The sequence below is a fragment of the Topomyia yanbarensis genome, chromosome 2 (assembly GCF_030247195.1).
Source record: "Topomyia yanbarensis strain Yona2022 chromosome 2, ASM3024719v1, whole genome shotgun sequence".
NCBI lineage: Eukaryota > Metazoa > Arthropoda > Insecta > Diptera > Culicidae > Topomyia > Topomyia yanbarensis.
In genome coordinates, this window is record NC_080671.1 from 36,458,625 (window position 1) to 36,486,493 (window position 27,869).

General features: G+C 37.5%; 2 protein-coding genes across 2 annotated transcripts in view; both read right to left on the bottom strand.

Moving 5' to 3' along the window:
- LOC131679432 (fibrillin-1-like) overlaps positions 1–18,158 on the bottom strand; it is a 96,315-nt gene extending 78,157 nt beyond the window's left edge. Inside the window, exon 1 of the mRNA XM_058960162.1 lies at positions 18,022–18,158. The gene's annotated coding sequence lies outside the window, so the exon portion shown is untranslated. The remainder of the gene's footprint in view (positions 1–18,021) is intronic.
- Positions 18,159–18,705: 547 nt separating this feature from the next.
- On the bottom strand, positions 18,706–20,588 carry LOC131682852 (epidermal growth factor-like protein). The gene is made up of 4 exons (XM_058964622.1): positions 20,090–20,588; positions 19,536–20,026; positions 19,145–19,330; positions 18,706–19,088 (listed from the first exon to the last, which is right to left on the bottom strand). Exons 1-4 carry the CDS (start codon positions 20,402–20,404, stop codon positions 18,959–18,961), a joined length of 1,122 nt encoding a protein of 373 aa, XP_058820605.1. The 5' UTR covers positions 20,405–20,588; the 3' UTR covers positions 18,706–18,958.
- Between the last annotated feature and the right edge of the window lie 7,281 nt (positions 20,589–27,869).

Genomic DNA, 27,869 nt, shown 5'->3' on the forward strand with positions numbered 1-27,869 from the left:
AAATTGTGGGAAGGGGATCTTGTAACTTATCTCTCAGCCAAAATCCCATAGTTGTCAAATTACTTCAATGTAAAATAAAATAACTGTCTGAATTATTATGAGCTCATTTTTGGAAAGATGCTACAAAATATGGATTAGAGACAATTTTTCGAATGGGAATCTAAATTTGAATAGGTTGATTGCATATAAAAGCTTGTTTACCGAAAACTTACATACATTTCAACATTTGCTGAAAATGTATTTTTTTAGATTGTGTAGAGTTTAGACAACAATTCAATATGGTTAACAACAAGAATAACATTTCAGAAACTAGTTGAAAGCTGATGTAATTTTGTCTCTAGCAGGTCAGGATCGGTTTTATGAGCATTGGATTTTTGTTGTATTATCAACTATATGAATAGCCTCTTAGCAGGATGCATTGAATGGCGTACTAAAATTTGGTGTGCTACGTACTAGTACTGCAAGTTGTGAGGTTGACTAATGAAGAAAAGTAAAATTAATGCTCGATAAATTTTTAACGGTCACGATCACATTCATTCGAAACTGCCAAATTTCGATGTTAAGTAACATTGAAGAATTTCAAAACGTAAAACTGTTCATCTGCTGATAGAATAATTTTGACGGTTAATCCTCCTAGAAGTAATTATAGAGAAGAATTACTCTTCAAGCAAATTTAAGTCGAGACTTAATGTCTCCAGCAAAGTTTTCGAAAGTGCTATTTCAAACAACTTTGTCAAACACATAAATATCCCACATATTCAGAGTATCGAAATATAGTAGTAGAAAACCTTTACAACAAGCTATTCTGAAATTACTGTATTTGATAAATCTCTTCTGCGGTAATTAAATAATAAATTCACATTGCGTTCAAGGTGCCTTTGAAGCTTACAAAAAAAATAAGGGAACTGGATTTAAAACAAATAATTCCCAGATATTAAAAGGACTCAAAAACACAAAGAGTGATTCCATTTTCAGGAGCTAGTATCAATTCCGGCGCTAGCTTAGTCCGCCCACCAAGTTAGTGTCGGATTCTGATGAGATGAAGTCGAAACGCAAGTTTCAGTTCCATCCATCCATAATTTAGTTATAGGTTTTGTGTTCTCAACTCGCAATGATTGTTTCAAACAATTTTATCCGTAGCGCAGAAAAAAATAGTTTTCACCTAAATTTTTCTTCACTAAGAAGAAATATAGCAGGCCCAGTCCATTTAAATCCCTATATGTTGAATTCATGTAGCCTTCATATTTTCAACAAAATTATTTGAAATGACATTATCAAAAACTTTGCTGAAGGTATCATGTCTCTTAATATTTTTGAAAAATTAATTCACCATAATTACCTCTATGAGAGTTAATCACTAAAATTTCTATATCAAAGCAGGCGCTGTTTTATGTTGATAACTTCCCGAAGTTGTCAAACCTTCAAAGTCAAGGATTATTATATTAGGTGATCTTGAACTTTGAAAATTTTTTAGATCATTTATCCCACTTTAAAAGATCGCAATTTTTGACTTCATTGACATATTATACAAGAAAATAATTTATAGAGGTTTGAAAACTGTTCCATGTTGATCCTTCTTGTTTGTAGACTGGCATGACATCTGTTAGACTACTTATGTTTTTGAGTTTTCAATAATTTATCAAACTCATATTAAATTTTAGCATTTTTTTTAAAAAAATTGCGATTTTCATCAAAACCCCCTCCAAACCAAATTTCTGGCTACGCCACTGCTGAGATCCTTCAGCATAAGAATCGCTAAAAAAGTTCTCGACCGCATAACTAGGCACGGATGGACCACCATTATAAAAAGTAAGGAGGTTCATCAGTGCCTAGTTATGCGGTGCGCAGGAGCATCCATATATCGTGTTGTTAAAGATTGAAAGTCGGCTAAAAAATTACTTTGTAGGAATTGGATTTATTTTTCCCAGTTTTTATACTGTCGTTTTTTTATTCAACTCTTACCGAGAGGAACCCCAATCCAATTTTTATGCTTCAAGTTTAGATCCGAATTGTACATTCTAATATATTTGAAGCAGATTTTACGAAGCATTTTCTGTCCTTGCGACTTTTATTTTCGGTCGCTCAATTGACTAAAGTTCGAATTAAATAATCTGTTTCAAGATGGTAATGGATAAAAGAGTAATTGAGCCACCGTCTTGAACCTATCAACGAACTCGATTCATTTGTTTAGTCGATAAAGAAATTAAATATAAATTTTATTTTGGTCGAATTTAACCAATGGTCGTTGTTAAGTCAGACCGGAGTAAGTGAAAAAACTATTGATTTCGAGAAAAACGAGTTTAAAGTTTGAGTTGCAGCACCCTTTACATTATGATTGGAAATTAATTACTGCCAAAATTCTTGTTTGTTATTACATATTTCCAATCTGGGAAAAGTCGAATGTAGCTGACGAAATTTATTATCCTGTGCTATCATTATCTTATTTTTTTATGTTTTGCGACTTAGTCCGGTCTGACTTAACATCGACTAATTGTCTGTTTCGTTGTCAATGCCAATTTGACAGGGGAGTTTGAAATGTAGTTGTTTTGATTGCACCATGATTTTAAAATTTGCAAGACCCCAAACAGATATGCTCATTTCTGTATAATTTCCAAGTAAACTGGACATGTCAGTTTGCACCAGATCCCACTAGAGTTCTTGATGGTTCACATTTATATTAAAGGGAATCATTTAAGTGCAAAGTTCCGAAAAATTTTAAAGTCCGCTGCACTTGAATTAATGTATTACGAGATAATATAACCCGAATTTTCCCACAGCCTTGATACCAATATGTGAGTCAGCAACTATTTACGTAACAAGTGTTATCAGAATAACGTCAGCCATAAAACAAAAATAACATAGCCAACGTAGCTTGCTTATGATTCATTGCACAGAGCCGAAACATGTAATGTTTGGCAAAATGATTATCTGATGATTGAGGGAGGTCCACAGTAATGTTCGAATGAATAATCAGGAAATTTTGAATTTTTATTTCGGATTTCAATGCAGCACAGTTTGAGCCAAAGAATAAATGGTACTGCTTTGAAGTACAAAATAAAAGTGAACTTAGCTTTTGGTTAAAGTTTGTTACTTCGTAGTCAGATGGACGTCGACAATGCCTCCCCTCACGGTTGGCTATAGGGACACAAATCCGTCACACAAGAATGCGTACGTTGGGGGTTCGGCCGAATAGAATCCTATCACTGAAACCTGGCGTCACAATACCTGGCGTATACCCAGACAACGTGCTCGATGTCGTGATAGACCTCGTTATAAGGCGCACAGATAATTCTTTGCAAGCCCAATACGCAGCAAATGCGCATCCAACGTGTAGTGGTTTGAGATAAGCCGGGATATTACCTGAATAAAATCCCGACACGCCTCCATCCCCCTGAATCAATGCTTTGTTGATACCTTCGGGATATCGTCCAAGAATGTAGCCATCGTCTAAATTCTCTATTGCTCCAGGTGTTTTGCCAATTGTTGAGTGTCATTGAAGCATATTGGTCTTTCATGGGTGTCACCTTCTAAAGCGCCCGCCTTTGCGAGAGAGTCTACCTTTCCATTGCCTGAGATAGAGCAATGTGGAGGGACCCAAACAAAAGTAGGGGAATTATGGTTAAAACCGACACCTTAAGCTTAACACTTTTTCTAAGTTGCCACAAAACCAATAAAATTATAAATTTTATGCAAAATTCTTCTTCAGAAAATTCTTAACAAGACTTAATTTTTTCAGCGCTTCAAAAAATTAATTTCATTAAAAAATATTGGTTGTAAAACTTGGAAAACAAAGTGATTTTTTGTAAGCACTGCGGGTAAAACCGACACCCCATAGGGGTAAGATCGACACCCCCTTTAATTTATTTTCTCTCCACTTTATTAAAATCTTTATCTTTATTAAAAATGAGATATATGCGTGATTAATAAAGTGTGAGTATGTATGATGCACATTGCATTTTATTGCTTCATCATGTAGTGAGGAGATGAAAGTTCGAAAGCGTAGTACTATAAATAAGAGTATTTTATGCTATAGGATTATTTATTGATATGAGTATTTCCAAATAATCCTTGCGCACATCATTGCAACCTCCAGTGTCATTTTATTTCATAAGAGAAGATTTTCAAGCGTTCTACGTTCTGCTAATTGGATTCATTCACTTATAAGTGACACACACACACTTCTTAGTAAAACTATCTTTTTCAGATTTGATTTTTCGGACTCTGATCATCAACGATCTATTGGGGTATACATAATATCATTGTCTCATTGTGATAAAATTCGTCTATGACATACCAAGAGAACACTAGAAATTCGGTTTGATGACCTTTTTGCAGAAATAGCAAAAGCTTCGTTAGAATCAGATAAGCAAAAATTCCAATTTTTGATTTTTAAAGAGACTTACAAGAAATAAACACAATAAAAGTATTTCTGTGTATTTCTGCTAATACTATAGTGTTCTAATAGGCTAATTGAAGTGTCGCAAAGATCCCCAGTATTTTGAAATGAATCGCAACTATACACAACCATCTTAATAAGGGTCGGTTTTACCCTAACCATAGGGTGTCGGTTTTACCCCAACAGCGCACATTTTTTTATAAAAGCAATTAAAAATATTGAATTTTTCAAACTCGTCTTCAATGCACCTAGTTGATCATAGGACAGGCCGATAATAATAGGTACTGAAAAATGGGGTGATTTGAAAAGCTTTCGTTCGGTTAAAACCTTAAAATCTACCAACGAAATTTTACATCCAGACGAGTATGAACGCTGCTCTTGAATGTTTTGTTAATTTTTATGACATTCGGAGCACTAACGTAAATCCAATTTTTCTTCAAATGCTCTAAATAAACGTACTAATAATATTGTATCATTATGAAATGAATGAAAATTTGATTTCTAGGAAAAGTTGTGGGGTGTCGGTTTTACCCACAATTCCCCTAATCTGGTATCGTCAAATGGGGGAATATTGATCTCTTTTTCAAAAGTTTTTCAAATAACTATCTTCGTTTCAAGTAGATGCCATTTTTTGCATTTTTAAAACAAGTACTGGTACCCAAAGATTGTAAATGTTCAAATTGTTCGGTATTTTATTTCGGTTTACTACAAAAATCAAATTACTTTATTGTGATTTTTCATTCATTGTTTCTGGGGTAACTTTGGTCAGCATGTTATCCAAATATTGTGTAAATTGCATGTCTGCAGGCCCGATATTGTGACGTATCGAGAGAGAACAAAATTGCCTAGAAGGACACAGCTGACTTCTACCGAATTTTTTCAGGGTTGAAATTAAATAGTCGACAACAAAAATCTCAGATTTTTAAAATGAATTATTGGACAAAAATATTTACGGTTTCTAAAAAAGTGATCAGTTCAGTTGATATTGATTGATTTCATTAAAATACCTACAAGGAATTGTATAAACAGATTGAAACGATGCATGAGAGTTGTATCATTTTCAATTTGAATTTGTGTTCATAAAAGGTATATTAAATGACGAAATAATCGTTGCCGATAGATGCTGAACAGGTTTAGAAAATGGTTTGTATCTTGTTTCGATAATTTTGTTAAAGAAATGTTGTCTTCCTGTTAACAAATTTTGGTGTCATGCGGGGTGGGTATGTGAGGAGGGTGAAAAACCCACGAACGGACCACTCTCGAGCTTAATTTGGGGGAGGGATATGAGTGATGGATGTGGTACTGGTCTGTGGGGGGTGCAATGAGCCGTGATCTAAGGGGAATTTAAAGGAGTTGTGACCAGTGAGCAGGAGGGGGTGTAACCCCTCTCCGTGCGCTCCCAGCTACGCCCCTGTTAAAATACAGAAAGCTTACTTCAGTCGAAAAAAAAATGTGGCCGACCGGGATTAGGTTGACGATTTTTAGAGTCCTTGCATATCCTTTCTATATGAGAAAGGCAAAAGTTTCTGACTGGTCGCACTCTTCAACCCGTAAGTCCGGAACCGGAAGTCGGATCAACTAAAACTTCAATGGCAGCTTAAGGGAGCGTTATACCGTTCATTTGAAACTAAGTTTAAGCAATTTAGTTCAGCCATCCCTGGGAAAAATGAGTGCGTTTAGAAAATACATACACACCAGGCCCCTGCGCAAGGGGAGGATTTTAGGGGTTCAAACCCCTCCTATGAGGGTTTTGAATTACATTCAAAAATTTATTAACTTCCTGTTCAGGGATGAAATAATATAGCGAGCAGTGTTATTCGAGTTCGGTCACTCTAGAAACAATTCGTTGAAAAAACCATGGAAGAAACCCCATCAAGGTGGCTGGAAAGGGATGTAAGTTATGTTGGTCGGTATCTCTGGGCCGGTTCACGTTTCGGAATGTTTCGATATTAGCACTAGTTGTGAGTAGATCAGCTACATATCAAAGGTCGGTCAGCGGGTTTGCACCGGGACCTAAGGAAAAAGTATGATGTCAGAGAAAATCGAGATATCGTAAGCTGCAGAAATTTTACAGCCGATGATCTCTCCGTCGGAGTGACTGACAGTTAAATGGCTCGCGAAAATGGTCATCGGTATCGGAAGAAATACCGCCGCCGAAAATTCTCAGCAGCAGCTAACAAATAAAAAGAAACGAGTAGCGCCTAAAAACATTAACGATTAACACAAAATAAAAAGAGCATGAGTACAATCCACACTGAAGTAGTGCCTACATAGAAAAACCTATTTTAATCCACCTAGTGGTGCAATAATTGTACCTTTGTCCAAACTACGATTCCTTGGCTGGTTATGTTTAATATAATGGAGAGCATGTCTATACATATTCAGTTCGACTTGCACATTCATACAATGGATCGACAGCAACGAACTTGAGATTCTATGTATCGACGCTGAAACACTTGAAACCGGTGACGGATCCACGAGGAGGGTTTGGGGGTTCCGGAGAATAGTTTATACTGAAGGCACTAGCAAATTTTATTCGGGAGAGGGCTTGAAGGGAGGGGACTTGATAGGGAAGTGGGGTTTGGGGAAGGGTGGTGTGTGATGTATGTGGGAGGAAGGGGGGGGGGGGCTACCCCTTAATGTATAACTCTTACTACGCTCCTGTCAAAATACAGAAAACCATTATTAGTCCAAAAAAATTCTCGTGATTGGGTTGACGATGTTCGGAGTGATTGCACTAACCTTTCTATTGGAGAAATGCAAAAATCCGTTCAAAAATTCATGAAAAAATGATCGTTATTTCGTGAACTGAACGATTTACGAAAACCGTGACCAAGTTTCTGAAATTATGAATAATAGACCTCGTATCCATGAAACTCTCTGTGTTTCTACAAAACTAGTTCGCCCCGACTATATACATGGCGTTACATTCGAATGTTTGGTTGGGTTACTGTTGTTCGCTGGACATGTTGTTACCTCTCAGTCAGACGGACTTCGACAATGCCCCTAGTCCCTGGTCAAGCCACGGGGACCGTCTGGGGTGGGCTCTCAACGGCCTCTTTTGCACAGGCGAGCTCGAGCGTGAGAGACGGAACTCTCAAGGTCGGCTATAAGGACACCAATCAGAAGGAAAGAATGCGACTCAAATCAAACTTAACTTTATTACCTACAATGGGTGTTGTGTGTATTGGTGGCCGGCCGGCGGTGACTGGATCTGCTGCAGGTAGAAATTTTCCGATCGTCGGGTGCTGTGTGAATGGGGGTATCGATGGTAGCTCCGATGGTCGGCTTTTTGGGTGGATGAGCTCCGACTCGTTGGGCGTCCACCGTCGCTCGGCGGAGTGGTTAATTATTACTGGGTCGGATGATCACCACCGTTTGCAGTAGGATTTGGTAGCGACCGAATGAAGCGCGCCAGGTAGTTTAGCTGGATTTGGTTTTCCACGTGGGACTTTCCCACGAGGGGGGCGATGGCTGAGACCGGCGTGGTCGTTCCGACGACTTTGGTCACGTGCTGTCTCCTGGTTCTAGACTTTCGCCAACACTGCGCTTCTACGACGAAGGTTTCGCAAAAGAAACCGAATGGGTCCTGGTTAGAGGGAAATTGGCGGACGGTTTAAGGTTATACTACTACACGGTGGCGAAGTTTTGCTACCGAGTCCTATCTAATGGCGTTTTTTTGACGTACCTGATTCCTTTTATAATTTTAGCTAGCTGTCCTTTTTCCGTATTGACCGTAATTGAAAGGTGTTTCAACACCGGGATTATAATTTTGCACTCAACTGTTTTCTTAAATTTTCAGGTCTTATCGCTGGGTTGCCTTCGCGGTAAATGAGCCCAATGAATCGAATGACTCAGTAGCTACCTATCCTAAGCCAATTTCCTCTCTACTCTTCTCCTTTTTCCGACCTTCTCCGATTTTCCCCATTTTCCGGCAAATCAGACAGTGCATGTATGTGTTTTGCGTGTTAACTTAGGTATAATGTATTACAAATTTTGTTGTAGGGTGTTCAAATTGACCGTTAGTCGCTTATAGTAAAGTGGAGCATTTTAATTATTTTTATCATTTAGTACATTAAACATGAAGTTGACTACACATAATTGTTTATTTACATAAATCTAACTAATTTAGTTATTTAATACATATATCTATATCTATAATTATTTTTCTACGCTAATTATGATTTTATGGCAGATCAGCACTCAACTATCTGCGCTCATTTGCAATGAACAGCAGTATGACCTGCGCTGCTCTCACTCTCTTATTACTCACATCTTTGAGCTGAATAGGGCAAAGTACCCAAACGGTAACAATGTTTAGTTTTTGTTATAAGTCTTGTTCATAATTTATATATTCATACACAGCCGACAGTCAAGCGATTTTGATGATTTCAGGAGTTAATCCCCGATTTTGGTATTTCTTATCACGTTAACGTGCTATTTTATTCATGAGTTTACTATCCGATTATTATGTCAGAGTAGCGGGATCTATGTTCATAATTTCAAGATCTTAGGCGCGATTTTCGTAATTTTCATTCACGTTATCGTGATATTTCAGTCATGAATAAAGTGATTCATGTTCATAATTTCAGGATTCTAGTCACGATTTTGAATATTTCAATCACGAGTAATGTGATTTATGTCCATGCTTGCAGGAACTTGGGCAAGGTGTTCAAAATTTATGTTCATGTTGTTGTGATATTTTAGTCGAGTAGGGATTCATGTTTATTTGTGTTCATGATTTCAGGATCTTAGTGACGAGTTTTGATATTTTTGTCACGAGTTGTGTGATTTATGTTTATGATTTCAGGACCTCAGTAACGATTTTTGTAATTTCTGTTCACCTTATCGTGATATTTTATTCTAGAGTTTACTTTCTAATTTGACACCAGAAGTAATGTGACATGATATCAGCAATTTCATCGTGTTATTCATAATTTCTATTCGCCTTATCGCGATCTGCTATTTTCTGGTTACTATCGGTTTTTTGCACGGATTAACGTGACAAGGAGAGATGGTAGTGGGATGAAGAGGATACGGAGTTACAGGAGGTTGAGGTTTAGTCGGTAAGCTTACTGGAGAAAGAGTTGCAATAAGAATCCGACAGTACCACGGCCAAGTTGGTGCTGGTCTCTTTTGAAGATTTCCCCTTGATAAAAATAAAACCTACATACACACACATACAGACATTTGCTGATCTCGGCGAACTGAGTCGAATGAGATATTACACACGGCCCTTAGGACTGGGATTATTTTGCCGTTTTTAGAGTGATTGCATATCCTTTCTCTATATGAGAAAGGCAAACAAACGAAACTAGATTCAAATGGGGTTTTTCATTGCAAAACACCGGGGCAGTGGTTTGCACTGGTGTTGCATTTTCTAGCACAAGAGCAGGCCACTAGACATGTTTCATTCACATTTCTGCTAGAAAGTGCAAAACCAGTACAATCGACATAAGTTTGATAAGTGGAGCGGAAAGAGAAACTCCATCACCGACAATATCACTGTTTGGTATAACCTGATCAAGACTTTGAATTTCTGTTGAGAGTAACGCACGGTAATCATTCGTCGCTTTGCCTTTGCGGAAGCCAGATTGTACATCGGACAATAAGCCATTTGCTTCAAACCAATTGTGGAACCGAAAAATGATCATTTTTCGAATAACTTCTTGATACAGGACAGTATTGCTATCAGTCGATACTAGTTGTGGTCGGAGGCTGGTTTTTGGATGGCGATGACACTCACTTGTCTCCAATCATGTAGGTTAATGCTACTTTCTAGAAACGTATTAAATCAATTCAACAAGCGTGTCTTGGCAGAGCCTGGCAGATTTTTCAACAAGTTGGATTTGATTCTGACTATCCCTGAAGCTTTTTTGTTGCATGATAACAGAGCCAGCAAGAACTCCACCATCGAGATGTTTCGTTCGCGGTAGATTTTGTGCCGGGGCGTAATCCAGATAGACCTTTTGGCTAAATTGAATATCCAACGATTAAAATATTTTACGCTCTCGTTAGTACTATTTCTGACTGTAAACGCTCTTTGGGCCGTGCCCCAAAGAGCGCCCAGCGATGTTTCTCTTGTTAATCTGTCAACGAACCCGCACCAGTAACTCCATTTCATGACTTTCATCAAACTTTTCATTCGCGTTTCTAACGTCGCGTACTGTCGATAGCTAGTGGGTAAATTGTCGTCTAGGAAGGTCTTACACGCGGCGCCGGCCTTCTTCACGTACACCTCTGAGCACTCTTCATCCCAACATGGGTTGGGAGGGCGCCCATGGAAGTTCGCGTCTGGTGCGCGTTTAGTCTGAGTTTGAATCGCGGTGTCAAGAATCAAGCCAGTCTAGAACTAGTACTCTTCCTCTGGAGGAAGCTCTTGTGTGGACTCGATTTTGCCAGATGTTGCGGAAGCGTAGCTCTTCCAATCAATATTTCGTGTGAGGTCATACGAAAAATTGCACAGGGGAGTAACTGGGGTCGAATCCTGGCCAAAATTAATATCTGCTGCTATTGCTGTTATTATGCCTTAATATAAACTAAAAATAGACAATAACTAGATTTTGGAAAAATTTGGCCTATTACCGCCTACCAGTGCAAAGGTCAATTTTCTATATCCTTTCGAATACTAGTAATTTCGAGGAGATCTTTGAGACTACATTTGTTTTTCTAGTTGTATAAACAAATGATCAGTGAAAAAGGGAGAGAGGAAGGGACGACTGTGTAGTTTTTCATAGAGATACATTTTTCCAAACATGGTACATATTTGGTCCAACAGTATTTCGGTGTACCTCAAATTAGTAAAAATTTCAATATTTTCAAATCGTTTGGAATTTGTGGATCGGGCAAGTCCGGAAAAGTTCTTATGTTTTTTGGATAGCTGGAATCTTGTATTGTAATTCTGCTCCAGAAGTTTTGCCGGATCTCGGCGTTTAACATTTTTTTTTTCATTCAAGTCAAATGTTTAAAAAACCTATTTTTGAAAGTTGGTGCAATGCACAGTAACACCACTATTTCCAGTTAATTTTAGGCTTAAGTTGTACAAATGGTTGTGTTCAACTACGTTTGTTCTAATATAATACAGTTATCTACCTAGAAAGCAATATTGCTGGATATATCGTCGCTGTTGTGATATCTTATGACAAGCGCCATTTCGCACATTTCGAGAAAAACGATTTTTAAAGTTTGAGATTGAATATCTTGGAACTTATAAATGGTATAAACAATTCAAAGAAGACAATTGATGCGTCTATCTATTCTGTATTAAGCTCTCAAATATTACGATGATCGGTTGACTATGTTGCGAGTATTTACTATAAATATAAACAAAAGTCGCACTCACACGTGTCATAGGTGTGCATTGATGACAAAATTTGTATGGCGTGTCATAACCGTGCATGGAAAATTTTCCATAGAAACAAATCATAAATTATTAACTTTTATTCATATCTTTGCCTTCATTTGGTCTATAAACAATCAGTGAGATGCATTTTGAAGGAAATGAGTCAGGGAATCTAGAAAAAATAGTTATTTTTGGTTACAGTGTTGCCAAATATGCTATATTTCCAGTATAAAACTTAAACTGCATTTTTCTCACAAATCGTGTATTTTTGTTTTGAAAATGATTATGCTAAGGTGTTTCTTAGATAGTTTTACACATAAAAACATATTATGCATCAAGATAATTTAAGCCAATCCCCAGACATATTCATTCGAAGCAAAAAATTAAAAATTTCTCAGCACGTTTCTCGCTATATCTCAGTAACCAAGTATAATGTCAAAATTCTGAAAACGCCACTTTGTAGAGATTTTTTAGACAAGTAATGTGCAGTATCTAACTCAGTTTACCCCAAAATGGCGTTTGTCATAAGATAGCACAACAGCGATGATATAATGAAAATTATTAAAAAAAACCCTTAAAATATTACCATTTTGCATCCATGCAAAAATTCTTAAACAGTTTTTGATGTACTCCTAATTTTACCACGTTATTCAGTAGGCTTCCAGGTAGACCTGTGCGCCGCCACGCCACGCCGCCGCCGCCGGTAAATTTTAACAAACGCCGACGCCGAAAGGTAGACCGGCGGCGCGCCGCCGATGCTTTTTTCCCACGCCGACAATTCGCGAACTCGACAATCATTGGCTCAAAATTTTAACCACAAATCTAGAAACATTGTCTATGGTCCGAATATACGACGTTAACTGATTCATGATTAATCATATATTGATGTTTATTTGGTATTAGTGGTTGTGAATTAGATCACAACATTAACAAAGTCTTGATATTTTCTCGCAAATCATTACACGACACTCGGAATACAATTCATGGATCCATTCTTGCTTCGTCAACTGGTTATGATTGCGAGCATATAAGTTACAATTCACCATTCGTGCGCGTGGAACGGTTCACAAATTCAAAAAAAACACTTCCACTTTCAAGATATAAGTAATGAAATTTACGATAATTTGCCTGATCTTAATCTTTGCACGTAATCAATTTCACTGGAATACAGTGTATTATTCATCGATTTTTTAACCGATTCATGATAGTATGCTAGACACGATTACCCGTCGAGCTCGTGAAACTGTTCATGATATAGTTCATGAAGTAATTAATTTTCCACATAATCTTAATATACTTACGAAAACAATTTCAAGGAACTCAGACTATTATTCATGGATTATTCGCTATGCTCTTTGGTTTTGAAATTTCTATGTGAGATATTGTGTACAAATGCTAGCAACCAGTCTCATAGGCGCGAGCATTAGATACAAGGAAACTACCAGGACCTGTAACCCTGTTATTCTTTTGTTTAGATTCAGTGTAATGTTCGGAATTAAATGAAACTGCGCTAAGCATCAAAAATACATTACTTAGCCACAATTCAAATCCGTGAAATAATTAAGAAAACTATAAGACACGTGACTCTGTGTAAAAAATCCGACGATAAACTCAAGGCTAAAATATCACGTTAACACGAAGAGAATTTACGAAAATCGTTGCACATCATTCAATTCTTGACTTTTTTAGTCAATAAAGTTAATACAAATTAATGTATCATCAAGTTATGAACTAGAATCATAAAAATATTAAGCATATTCAGACACAACATTTGAGTATAATGCCATATTTTTTGCGCGAACTAGTTTTTTGAAAACACAAAAATTATTTTCAATGCGAGGTTTACTTGTCATTGATTGAATCGTGACCTATTTTAAAAAAAATTTCTCGAAGAATAGTTGGACAGAATAATCTTGACTTTTCGCGACGCTGGTGCACTGATGTGGCGATGTAGAGGGTAAGATTTCTGGTCTCATAAATTATTCATCGTGTGATCTAGCCCCACTCAGGAAAGATTTTCAGTGTCAGTTGCATCAACCCGGTATCACAGACAAAAAAGACGTAACACGAGATGAATTTTCATCACTCGTAGAAAAAACGGTCGTTTTACATTACAAAAAATGCGCCATATCAGCGAGCGTGGTGTTAGTGAAGAGATTTTGACACAGAGCTAAATGCGTTACTTAGTTTCCGCACCCACCCAAAAACGTTGCCGTCTTTTTAATCTCATGCAAACCAAAACAAACAAAATGGGCCGGAAATGTGAAATTCATTCTTGTCGAAGTGCCCAAGGCGGGAGTTTTTCACAATTATTTCTTAAGTTACAACACGATGCCGATCGCCGAGTAAGCACTTAATAGGATGTTAGTAATTTAATTGATTCGATGTATCGAATCTGACTAGGTGTATGCAATGGATTCGAATTTGTTGGTCCCCGGATCTGCTGGAGCAATTGGCGGAGTGCAGGTGCTACGAAAACTAGAGATACGCTCAGATCATTTTCAATCAGACTTGTTTAGTAATCAGTTTCAACCCAACATCAAGTCGTGGAATTATTATGAATGATAGTAACTGTATATTTAGGTTTCGTTATGGTGTAGATCTGTATGACTCCAGCACATCGAGCATACTTTGCACTCTAGATAGAAGCAAATCTTAAGTAGAAAGAAAATGTGGTGTCACGGAATCGTATGCGTTATTTTGTACTTACAAGAAGTAAAAGTAAATGCCAACCAGGAAAATGAAGTAAAAGGTCCTTACATGACCATTAAAAGTGACATTTCTGCGCAGTAATGCCATTAGTAACGCCTCGTGTTAGGGTACCCGATATCTGTGGGATTCTTAAAGAGCGACGGTAAAGAAGACTAAAATGAAACAAAAAACAATGAAACGACAACAAGAATTAATTTCCTCAAACAAAACAAAAACTATTTTACCGTTTTAATTTCCCAAACATAGAACTATAAATAATTATTATGGGTTATTGAAATACAGTCGTTACTCTGCATTCTTTAAATTTGTCCATTGCAATCATTATTTCATGCGAAGTCGTAGTATGCGACATCGACAATTTTTCTATTTCGTTCTTTAAATTTTACAACTGTAAAATAGTCCCGCCATTCATTTATTATCTTGCATTTGGCAAGCAGGGTGGGCACTTGTGACGCATCAGCGAAATTAAATGCATTTCTTTCCATCAAAATAGAAATTCATACTGCATTTTTCGTTGCAAGTAAGACGTCAAAACCCTACAAAAACTAGCCCTACATTCAACAAAACATCTAACAAAGTGGATCAGCGTAGGACGATTGTTAAACAATCTTTTCTGCGAAGGAGTGCAAAGTTGTTGCAAAAATGGAAATTAAATGCATTTTTTCTAATTTGAAGCAAATTTGTAATACATTCTGAAAGTGATCTGCCCCTAGGTGGGCACTATTGGGGCTTCAGTTGAAAAAAAATTACTTGATATGATTGCGAGGATTCCATTTTGTGCAATGTGTTCAACAGATGTCGCTAGTACATCGTGAGCGATGATTTTTTTTTAGAATTTTCTTCAAGCTGGTAACGTCTGTTTGTATGTGCTGCGAAGTCTGTTACCAATTTGGGAAAGGAATTTTACTGCCAAGAATTATTTTTAGTTACATAGGCGTCAATATTCGTCACGCCGACACACGCCGGCCAAATATGTCGCTTACGCCGCCGCCGATTAAAAATGCATCGGCGCACACCTCTACTTCCAGGTTATTAAAAAAATATAACGAAACTAAAAATCGAGAAAATTTTTTTTTTTATTCGATTCGTTTATTTGATAAGGCACGTTTGCGTTAGCTTAAAGGTGCCGTTATTTCATTGTTTTACATTTTGAATTTCTTTAAACTAGGGGGTTACACATTGCAATATTATTTTGTTTTTATATAATGAAACTAAAAAATGTTACAAGAGGGGGTAATATAATATTCGTAGGATTAGGGGGACGGGTAATTTTGTGTGTTCTTTGTATAGTAATGTACTTTACGATTTTTAGAAGGGAGGTTGTTGGAGCAATTAATTATTAACTAAGCGGAAAAAATGGCACCTTTAAGCTAAAGCAAATAGATGAATTCAATATTAATTCTTCAAAAGGGCAAATGAGATTTTTGTAAACAAATTTATTTCGCTCACTATTCCGCTGTCGAGTTGAAGTTTATAGAAAGTACACATGATTCAACATCTTTACACTTGGTAGAATCAATTTCAAATGTTTTCAGCAAAACAAAAGTTTGTTTACAAATCTTATTAGCCCTGTTCAAAAGTTGATATGGAATTGAATAAAAAATGCAAATGCAACGCATTTCAAGTTTTTTAGTGAAATCGAAGTAAAAGTAAAAGAATCGATTTTCGGGATGATGCTTCTACAATTCCACTGTAGAACAGTGATCAAATCCGTGACCTCGTTCGATGAAGAAAAAATCACCCCAGCGACAGGATTCGAAGCTGCAGCCCTTGGGACTCCGGCCCATTCTTACATCTCACCATTTCGATCTGTTTTTCATATTGGATAGCACCAAAAAGACTTAAATAAGGTATTGGCACTTACGTCAAAACTCAAAAAAAATTAAATCGATAGGCCCGACAATTCATGTTCGCTACAAACTAAGCCTTAGTGGCAAAAGAAACATGATTTTATTTTTTAATATAATGTTTGACCGCTTTACACACGTTCTTGTTGGACCAATTTCTGACCGTAACACCCTTTAGTATAGTATTTGAGAAATTTAACGTATTATAGAAGAAGTGGATTTGGTATTCTAAGCCACCGTAGCAACAAACTCAGTTCAATGGCAGTTTTAAAGCCGCTCATTTCAACTTGTAGTAAACTATAAACCTTCAATTGTTAGTGTACTGCGCCGGTCTGGTTTAGCTGGTGATGTTAGGGGAACTGGGGGGAAGCCCGACACCCTGGGTAAGCCCGACACCCCACGACTTTTTCCAGATATCAAATTTTAAATCATACAATAATGACAGGATATTATTAGTACGACTATTTTAGGCATTTCGATACATATCGATGCCATATGGGTTCATTAAACGTCAACAAAATAAACAAAACAAGCGAAAGCAAAGTTGATGCGCTTTTGGATGTTATTTTTAGTTGATACATTTTAAGATTTTAATAACACAAAAGCTTTGAAAATGACCTGTTTTTTTGTCACGCATTCTTTTCTACTCTCCATATCGTTATATGTGTGTATTGAAGATAAGTTTGAGTATTTCAATACTGTTAATTGAGCATTTAACAAAAATGTGCGCAGTTGGGGTGAGACCGACAGTATTTGGGTGGGGTAAGACCGACATGATGTTTGGATGATTGGGTTCGTTTTTGATTCGATACAAATGACTCGGTATATTTGTTGTGTTCGATTATACTATAATTACGTCATGTTAATAATTGAAATACACGGAAACTATGTTTTTTGCATTTATTTGTCAGTATTGTCTCAAGCCGATCAAAAAAAAAAAAATTAAAAATTAAGTTGAACGTGATTCATAATAATATTACAAAAAGAAACGAAAAGTATAATCTAATATGAGATTTTGAAATGATTTTGATGAAAAATTTTCATTGACCGTCGGATTGTTGATCAACAGTGTTCTGAAAAATCACAACACGAACCGGATAGCTTACTACGAAGCGTGCGTCACTTCTAAGTGAATGAATCCTAGTAACAGCGTATATAATCTGCTTGCAGAACAGCTCTTCCTCGTTAGAATGGCTATACAAGTGGCAATAAAGCTCGAAAGAATTACTTCAGAAAACCCGTACCATAATATAAACCATGCGTTAAACATTATTTATTCATAACACCACGCATTAGAATGCTCTTCCTCTTGCTACGCGATGAAACTACAGAAAGCATGCGTTTGCATCACACATAGTCATATACACATAATTGCACTTTATCACACATACACAATACATTTTTAATGGAAAAAAATGGACAAAAAGAAAGTTCAAAAGCGTTTTTAAAATGTCAATTTTTTCCATTTTTTGGCAACCAATCATTTTTAATGAATTCAATTTTTTGAAAGGCTTAAAAATTATATTTTGTTAAGAACCACCTAAACAAGGATTATGCACACAATATACAATTTTAGGAGCTTTGTGGAAGTTTAGAAAAAATATTGCGCTTAAGGTCTTGCCCCGCGTTCCCCTATATACAAATTTTTAGGCTCCTACTAATTATCATCTGATATTCGAAAAAATAGGTCTTAGATTAAAACTGAATAAGCTATCAAAACTTACCCGTTTCGAGAAACTGCTTGTGTGTTTCTAATTTTCGATGTCGATTAGAACAAAACCCCGAAACCGCAATTATGAACGGTTTATAAACGTATAGATCTAAAACAATCTTTGTCAAGCTAGAGGCTATATGACTGTTTAGTTCAATGGACAATGATACACTGAAATACACTATACACTTCGAATGTGCCTGTAATCAGATACAGTGCTGCCATCAACTGGATATTCGAGTATGTGCGATTTTCAGCATTCGTTCAAGTTCTAATATCTCTCAAAATATTTTTTTCATTTAGATTTTCTGAAGTGGAAAATCTCCAGTCACGAAGTTACCTCGAAAGGAAAGTAAAACCATTGGTCCCGGTTCATGTGTGGATAGCTCAATAACTTGCGTCCATATGGTGGATTCACCTCTCTTGGTATAGGCATGCCGTTCGGTCGGGCAGAGACCAACGGTAAATAAACATGTAAAATTTCTAACAAATTATAAATTATGAATGAACAAAATTTATTATTGAATTAAATTAAAATTGTCACATTCGTCCGTTCTGATGACGGAGGCTTTAAAAGGGTATCATTCTGGGTTTGTAAATCGAATCCAGATCTGTTGCACATCAGACTAGTGCCCTAACAAAAACGCCATGCTGGCCCCATGTCAGTTATCACCATCGAATAGAAACACAAACTGAGTGCGTAGAAAACGAAATTTATTTGAGAAACATCCTCTCAACATACAACCGCATTTTCATTAGTCACTTTGCCTACAAAGTGACGATGTTTATTCCCTATCGCACTTATGCGCTTGATTTGAGTTTTCTCCAGATGGCCTTTCCCGCTAACAAGCAGCACTCTTATCAACGTTTTATATATTTCGCAAGTCATGTCAGAACATCATGGCTAGGTCGTATCTCTATCGTTTATGGTTGCAAAAACTATCGTCATTCTAGACTCGCTTCACACAGGCTTGACTTCCCTTCAGACTGCGATCCTTGATGAAGCCAGCGTTGCACAGACACATGTTAGGTCCGGAGCATACTCCGTTCGGGCACCCGTTGGGGCAGTGAGCAACACATCTATTGGGAAAATCGATTAGCTTCGATGAAATTTGACTATCGTTTTTCAGCCATACCTTAGCGGTTCAGTTGCATCCTGTTTGTAACCTCGATGGCAAGTGCACGTGTTCGGTCCCGTGCATTCGCCATTCAAACACGGTCGATCACAGGTGGGCACGCAGTTATTCGTAGTGTTGCCGCTTTTGTAGCCTGGTTTGCAGGTGCATGTTTCCGGTGCTGTGCAAATTCCGTTGAAACATCCGCTACGGAGGGTTTAAGAAAATGTAGAGTGAATAATACGAAATCGCATGTCAATTTCATGTAGAGAGGAAATCACATAAAACATGGGGCGAATATGGGTAGTCATATGGTAAGTTGAATAGTATAATTTTCTTGGGACTATAAAAATTAATGCTATTATTTTTCAGCAAATTGAACACTTTTAAGTTAACCGAAAAGAAAACTTACTCGGAGCAAATGGGTTCGCAACCACTTTCGCTTTTCTCGTATCCTGCTCGACATTGACAGACCCCGGGAGCGATACAATCTCCGCCGCCACATCCTCGTTCACATCTGGGAACACATACTCCGTCTTCATCCTGCTCATACCCATCGTTACATTTACACTTTTCCGGTCCCACACATTGTCCGGCTCCACAACCGCCGGTACACCTGTAAACACAGAACTGATGCGTTTCGTCCAGTTCGAAGCCATCCCGACAGACACAGAGATTCAGCTTCAGATCACACTCTCCATTATCACATCCAATCGGGCAAGTTGGAACACACTTATCCTGTCGATTATTTACAAAATCCGGATAGCAAGAGCACGTATTCGGACCGACGCATAAACTGTTGATGCAAGGTTCGTCGCACACCGGATCGCACTTGCGGAAGTTATGAACATTTCGTTCGTAACCCTTGCAACAGACCTGGACACGGCTAAGCGATGGATCCGACTGTGAAAAAAGCAACCCACATAATCAACTTGATTTGGGTTAATTGCGAAACAAAATACTCACCCCATTCCCGGCTGGAATTACTCTGGTATTTGGCTTGAACAGACTGGCAGTCGGAACCTCTTCGAAGCAAACTCCCATCGGAATCTGACCTTTGGTTTTGTTCATAAACTTGTCAAGAGCACTTTGCGACTCGTTTCCACGATGCAGATCTAGCATCATGTTTTCCCTGGGTCGATCTTCTGCTATGGTTTGGTTGAAGTTAATCATTTGAACCACTTGACCACCACCTTTCCGCCAGGTTTTGACTCCTTCCTGTCCTAAGACTACTGCCAAGCAGCTTACTGCCGTGGCAAAAAATATTAAATTCTTGAACATCACGCCGAGTTGAATTGAATTCCTCCTAAAGAACGTCCACCTCCTTCAACTGTCCCGTATGGATTAATGAAAACAGTTCAAGTTATCGCGTCATGAGGAGCGAATTTGAAATTTCATAGAAAATGAGACGAGATGACGAGGAATTCCCTGAATAGCTGTGGGCGATTGTTCCGTCGCGCACAGTTCCACGTACATATATTATTATCGCTCTTGAGCGGAATAAACGGATAAAATAAACTGCCGGACGCCTGTTTGTTATGAACGATCGCTACCCCAGCTTGTATGATAGATAAATGATTCGACGTATGCCGGTGGTACTTGCGAATGTAAGTGTTCTGGTTGTGAGCTTGTGAAGATCGTCATTAAATTCTAAGGAATCTATTTCAATGAGAGGAATAATTTAGCATTAATGATTTTAATGGTTTGCCTACATTACATATGACGATATGGTCGCAATCTTACGTCAGAGAAGACAATAAATTAAGATCCGTATTATACATGATAGATGACATTTAGGTATCTTCAACAAATTTGTTGAATAGAAATTTTTCAGTAATTCTTCCGAACATGTTTTATTAAATCGCGAGTGTTCAGTAGAGTGACAAGAAAAAAATGACCCCTATCGGCCCACCCCTGAGTCGATTCCTAGTCCCACCAGGAGTACTTGCACCAAATTTGAAGCAAGTCGAACAAGTCTAACTACCGGACCAACGTACCTGAAGTTTGTATGGGATTTTTCAACAATTTACATGGAGAAAACCCACTACCCCGCATTTTCGCCTCTAGGTGGCACTGTATACATCATATTATCACTATAAGTGAAAATAAAAAAGATAATTTGATTGTCTACAACTTTGTCGAAGACTGCTAGGCAATCCGACTTTGTTAAAAGAAGTTATTAAAGTTTTAGCGACGTGATGTCTGAGTCAGTTTTGTATGGGGCCTAACAGTGCATGGTTTCGTATCAGTACTCAATATGCATGAACTAAACATTGTTGTGAAATAATGGTTAGGTTTAGCTCAATAGTATATTCAAAAGAATTATAGCACATGATACGAGTTATGTTTTGGTTGGAAAATTTTAGTTCCACATTTTACCGCATAGATGGCGTTAACACTAACTTTTTAACGGAGTGAGATAGAGATTGGGTGTCTTCCACAAAGTTGTAGAACAGGCATTTTTCAATAATTCTTCCGAACATCTTGATATGCTATCTTTCTTCTATGAAAAGTTTGTGTTGGCGCCCTCTATGCGGTAACATATGGAAATAAAATTTTCTAACCAAAACATAACTCGTATTATGTGCTACAATTCTTCTGAATATACTATTGAGCTAAATCTAACCATTATTACACAAAATGCTATTGTTCCTGGGTATCGAGTACTGATACACAACCATGGTCTGCCAGGCCCCATACAAAACTGACTCAGACATCACGTCGCTAAAACTTTAATAACTTCTTTTAACAAAGTCGGATTGACTAGCAGTCTTCGACAATGTTGTAGACAATTAAATTATCTTTCTTATTTTCACTTACAGTGATAATGCGATGTATACAGTGCCACCTACCAGCGAAAATGCGAGGTAGTGGGTTTTCTATATGTAAATTGTTGAAAAATCCCATACAAACTTCAGGTACGTTGGTCCGGTAGTTAGACTTGTTCGACTTGCATCAAATTTGGTGCAAGTACTCCTGGCGGGACTAGGAATCGACTCAGGGGTGGGCCGATTGTGTTTTCAGAAATTATTTATTTTTCTAGGCATTCTAGTGTTCAGGCACCATTTTTGCCATTCTCATATAAAAAAATGCTATGCAATCTCCCTTAAAGTCGCCTGTTTAACCGAGGCCCAGAGGGCCGAGTGTCATTTACCATTTGATTCAGTTTGTTGAGATCGGAAAATGTCCGTGTGTATGCATGTGTGTATGTGTGTGTCATTTAAAGTCACACAATTTTGTCACAGTTAGCTAAACCTCACATAAACTGCTATTGCATTTTTAGTTGATCCGACTTCCGGTTCCGGAGTTACGGGTTGAAGATTGCGGTCAGACAGCAAATTTCCATATAAACTGGTAATACTATTATGTACAAATGATGTACTACATATTGAAATGGGTGCAACATTACTTGGATTTGCAGGTCTAGAGATCTTATGACCAATCAAAGTAGCCACATTAGCAACCTATGGCGGTTCTAGATGCCCGCGGGGACATCACCTTGTTCCTAAACTAATATCACACCTATTTCCCAGCGAATTCTTGATCGATTTTTACAAATTTGATTTCAAATGAAGGATACAGTAATCCCATTACCAGCTATTGAATTTCATTCGGGTCTGACTTTTGGTTCCGAAGTTACAGATTGGTTAGTAAGGTGACACTGGAATTTCCCATATGGACACACCTTTTTCAAGAAACATGACCTAACTAGTGAGGATATAAAAATTCAACGACAAATTTTCAATCCCTGGCAATTAGATGTATCTGAGAGCTTACCTAATCGAGATCAAGGTAACGGATATTCATGGCTTTTCAAAACACTACTCACACATAAAAAACGGCCAGCTTCACGTATCTAGGCACCTACCGATCCTCTTCTACCTGTTTTCTGTATAAAAGGTTGTAGCAATGGCAATATTCTTTAGACCGATATGAACACTGAAGAAGACTATAAGTAATAGGTAACTGGAAGAACGACCACTTTGTTTTCAACAGATGGAGATGGCTTTTGGTCACGGTTTTAGCCAATATTATTTTATTTGGTCTATCGCCTACGTTTCGAAGGTCTACGCCTTCATCTTCTTGCCCTGAAGATGAAGGCGTAGACCTTCGAAACGTAGGCGATAGACCAAATAAAATAATATTGGCTAAAACCGTGACCAAAAGCCATCTCCATCTGTTATAAGTAATAGTTGAAAAACTAGTATCTGTTGATTGATGGTGATAAGCAACTGTTTTTCATTATCATTAATATAGTGGAAATAAACGGAAGACATCTGTCTTAAGAGGATTAATAGAACTCATGCTGATTAATTGATTGAAGAATTCGACTGTAACGTACTCAAACTGGTCTTAATTTCGGCTAACCCGTCTCATATGGATTAAAACGAGTTATGTTATGATCAGTGATGCAAATTTTCATTTTCAAATGCCAACTTTTAGCTCAATCAAACCCATCTATGATTCAAATTCAAAGCCTCCCTTAATCATTCATTTTCAAGTTGGCGGGATTTTCATAACCAAACCGTACGTCTTCATTTCAAATTGATGCTTTTTCATTCACCAACCAAAGTCTGCTCTGTAGAGGCCAGTTAAGGTTAAATATTGACATATTTTGCGTTTTCAAGCTCACAGGAACAGTAAGAAGAATGATCAGAGTAGTTTTGCTTGAAAAACCTAGTCATTACCCCAGCACAGAGATATTCACAGGGTCAATGAAATCGAAAATGAATGAAAAATGATTGAGCAGCTCGGTTGTTCGAATGAATGATGCAAACGAAAAACAGCGAATTGAACATAGTAGGGCATGATTTGAGATTTGTTCTTCCTTCAAGTTCAAAACAACCTGCTGAAAATTTGCAGCTCTGGTTATGATTGCTCCGACGTTTCGATGCTGGAGTGCATCATCTTCAGGGGACAAATCTATTCATTCGTTTCTTGTTAAGTGGCTTTTCTAAGCATACTGTCTTTACAAACAGGAGTGTGGGTGGTACATGGATGTTCGCTTTGGTCTGGCTTCATGAGACTGCTTAACCGAAATTAAGACCTGTTCATGCGGATTAAGTTTATTAAATATTACACTTTTTGGTTTAAGGTGTGTCAGCGTCGACTTTAGTGGGATACATTCCAAGTATGATAATGAAGTAGACATTTCTACTATTAGGGTAAGGTGGGCAAATCCGACAATGTGTCTGAACTCGACGCCCCTTTGTTATAGAAAAATACGCAAACTAATATCAGTGTTGTTGTGTAGAGCATCGAAAATAAGCATGGTGGCATGACATTTTATTAGTTAACATTGAGACGCTCAAACGACAACAAGTGTGTTTTTACAACTTTTGATTTGATTTTTATGCATAATTGACTACCGAATATTTCTGATTGTTAAAATGATTGCATAATAAAGGTAAGTGGATTCTTCTAGTCCTACTAATCACGTTGAATGAATTTGGTTCATTTTTTTAATTGCGTCGTAATGAAAAATGACGCAGTGGGGCAAATCCGACCGTTTTTTTTCGACACTGATTCTGCCATGCTTGAGCTTGTGCAAACACCCCTGGCTGCTACTCCGTTATCGATCTGGACTAGCTGAAGTTTCACAGGGAATCAGTAGATAATTATGCTTGGGAGTAAAATGTTTATTTATCCGTACCGACGCCGGCCAGGCCCGAACGTTGATCGCGGAAGAAAAGTGAAGGAATGTTAATCTGATACTTGGTTTTGCTAGAGGCCGTATGTATTTCTGCGCACTCCACATGTATCACAGGAGGAGGATATTTGTTACACCCAAAATTCAACGGGTATGTTTCTATTACTTTTGGGTAAGATTCTATTGTCTTTTCGGTAACAGACCACACAATTGCGCACTGCGGTATTAAACTCATATTACTACAAAGGTAGTAAACGGTGGAATGACGAATTTCGGTAGATGTTTATGTACGTGCATCACACAACCAGTATTTGTCATCCTCGGCTCTGTTCGTATGTCGATAATTATAAATTCTACATATGATCGACACATATTATATGTTTTTGGAAAGGGCATCTCGGCATCTTTCAACCTGCATATTGACTAAATTAATTGAATGATTTTGACAAGAAATATTGACTAAAAACTACACAAAGTGCTCAAAAACGAGTTTTTTGAGAAAATCACAAAATCGCTTCTTTGAACAAAAAAATGAATATTGTTTTCGTGTTCAGCGATCCAAAATTAGTCTAAAAAATACTTTTTCTTGAAGCTTCATTTTTCTTGTAAACTAGTGTAATTCGGTTGATTTCTATGGTAGTATTAATATCGAGCAAAACCAAATGGAATTCTGGCGGATTTCTTTTCGAATTCAGGCTGGAATGTGCACCAATATTGGCAGAAACCAGCAGGAATTACGGATTTTTTTACTGGGTAGGTTGGATAGTGAAAGTTTTTTTAAGCAGTTTTCGAATCCGTATCAGTTCCTGATCCGTGCTAGTTCCCGGATCCGGTCCAGTTCCAGATCCAGACCATGACGGGAAGGACTGTTCATGTTTTGTGCTGTCGCCACCTTGCTGTTGACGTCCGTGATAGAAAAGAAATTTCAACTTAACGGTTTTTTTCTGACTGTGCTTTAAAGCTAGCCGAGTGTGAGCCGATCTTCGTCTTTATCTACATTGTGTTCGCTTCGCTTGATGCGCAATACAATGACACGTGAAGTGCTACACACTGCCAGACAATCCGACGCGTTAATGTTTATTGTATAAGAAGTGATGAAACATGAATGCGCGGCAGAGATGATGTTAACGTGTTGGTATTGCTGTTTTTGGTGAATTTTTTATTGGGATCGTTTTAGTGCTAAACGTCTTACTATTAGAGCATTTTTTTTTATTCCCGTAATGGTATTACGGCCGAGTTTTGCGTGTATCTAAACCCTATGCTATTTATTAACAAATATATAGCAAAAAATAATGCACCTGCAACGATCGTGTATAACAATTTAAACAAAATTTAACTCAAATACATGAACGAGCATGTTGAACAGTGGCGAGTCATGTTGCATAAACAAATACACTCTACGGAGTGAATAGACAAAATATGTACAATATATACGCGAACGGAGGTTTTAGTGGAATGTATGTAATGTTTCAAAGGTTTTCTTCCATTTTTCCATTTTCCATACAAACAGTGAAGAAGATTAGTAGTAATCGAAATAACGGTATCTGTTAAATAGTGAAGTGCAAGTGCATTTAACTATAAAAACATAGTGGAATGAAATGGAAGAAACCCTTTGAAACATTCAAAATATGTAGATATTTTTCAATGTAGTGCAAAATTGTTACCCTGCCGGGTTACAATAGCCAGCGAACAATAAATATATTTTGAAAAGACCTGCTGTTGGGTTTCAGCATCATTTACGGCCGCTCCATTCTATTTTATCTTCGGCATTATCGACTGATCGAGTCAGATCAACGAATTTTCGTTGGCTCAATTTCATTGGTGAGCTACAACTCGTTACACAAGAAGACACCTACTCCAGCTATAAGAAGATTGAAACATACCCAAAAAGGTGGAAACCAGTTTAGGAAACGAGCCGATTCGACGTAAAACTGTGGCAAATCACTGTAAACAAGGAGAAAATTTATTGACCGATATGTTTTTGTACCGCATCGTCAATGAAAACAATCTACGGTCTACGTTGATTAATTCCGAAATCATTTTACCTTTATACCTGTCGATGATGGGTACGAGATGTACTAGCAAACGATCCTTTTTCCAAGACGTAACTAATCAAAAATAGACTTCGTACATGAATTAGGGAAGAGGGTTTTGTCCAATATAAACTTTATCGCAATGTGAACATGATATTTTATATACCCCCGATTTGCTTAGTGTATCTATTGGATCCTTTTTGGATCCTAGTATTAATTTTAGTTGATAGTTTCGACTACTGAAAACTAGGTCTATACCAAACTTAGAACAAAGTTAAAAAAGTTAACTCACCCGAAAAAAATCGGCAAAGAACCTCCAACATAATTGGCTCGCAGTTAAATCCGTATAACGCCACATTCAAGATTGAAAATCTGATAAAGATTCTTTTGTAAGAACCGAATATATTTTTCACGATTTTCAATACCAAAGGTTTTTGCCTTTCTCATATAATGAAAAGGCTATGCAATCACTCCAAAAATTGATTTCCCAACCGAGGCCCGGAGGGCCGAGGTGTCATATCCCATTCGATTCAGTTAGTTGAGATTGCAAAATGTCTGTGTGTGCGTATGTATGTATGTGTGTGTCAAATAATGTCACTCAATTCTCCAGAGATGGCTCAAACGATTTGCACAAACTTAATTTCAAATGAACGGTATAATGCTCCCATAAGACGCTATTGAATTTTTAGTTGATCGGACTTCCGGTTCCGGAGTTACGGGTTGATGAGTGTGGTCAAACAGCAAATACCTATATAATCTGGTAACCCTATGATGCCCGAATGATGTAACACTTATTCAAATACATTCAGCATTACTTGAGTTTGCATCCCTCTCCTTCTCCACCATGAAGTTAAAATGAAGACAACAGTGAACTCACTGTGATTAAGCTATATAAATATTTTATTTTTGTTTGTTTCTAGTGTGTCAGCCTCGACATGTTGCTTATCAGGTTCGTGACAGTCGTGCACTTATATATGCTTATAAAGTGTAATAAGAATGGAATAGACATTTCCACAATGTTATAGATGTTATTTTGAACTTAACTAGCCATTAAATCCTACGT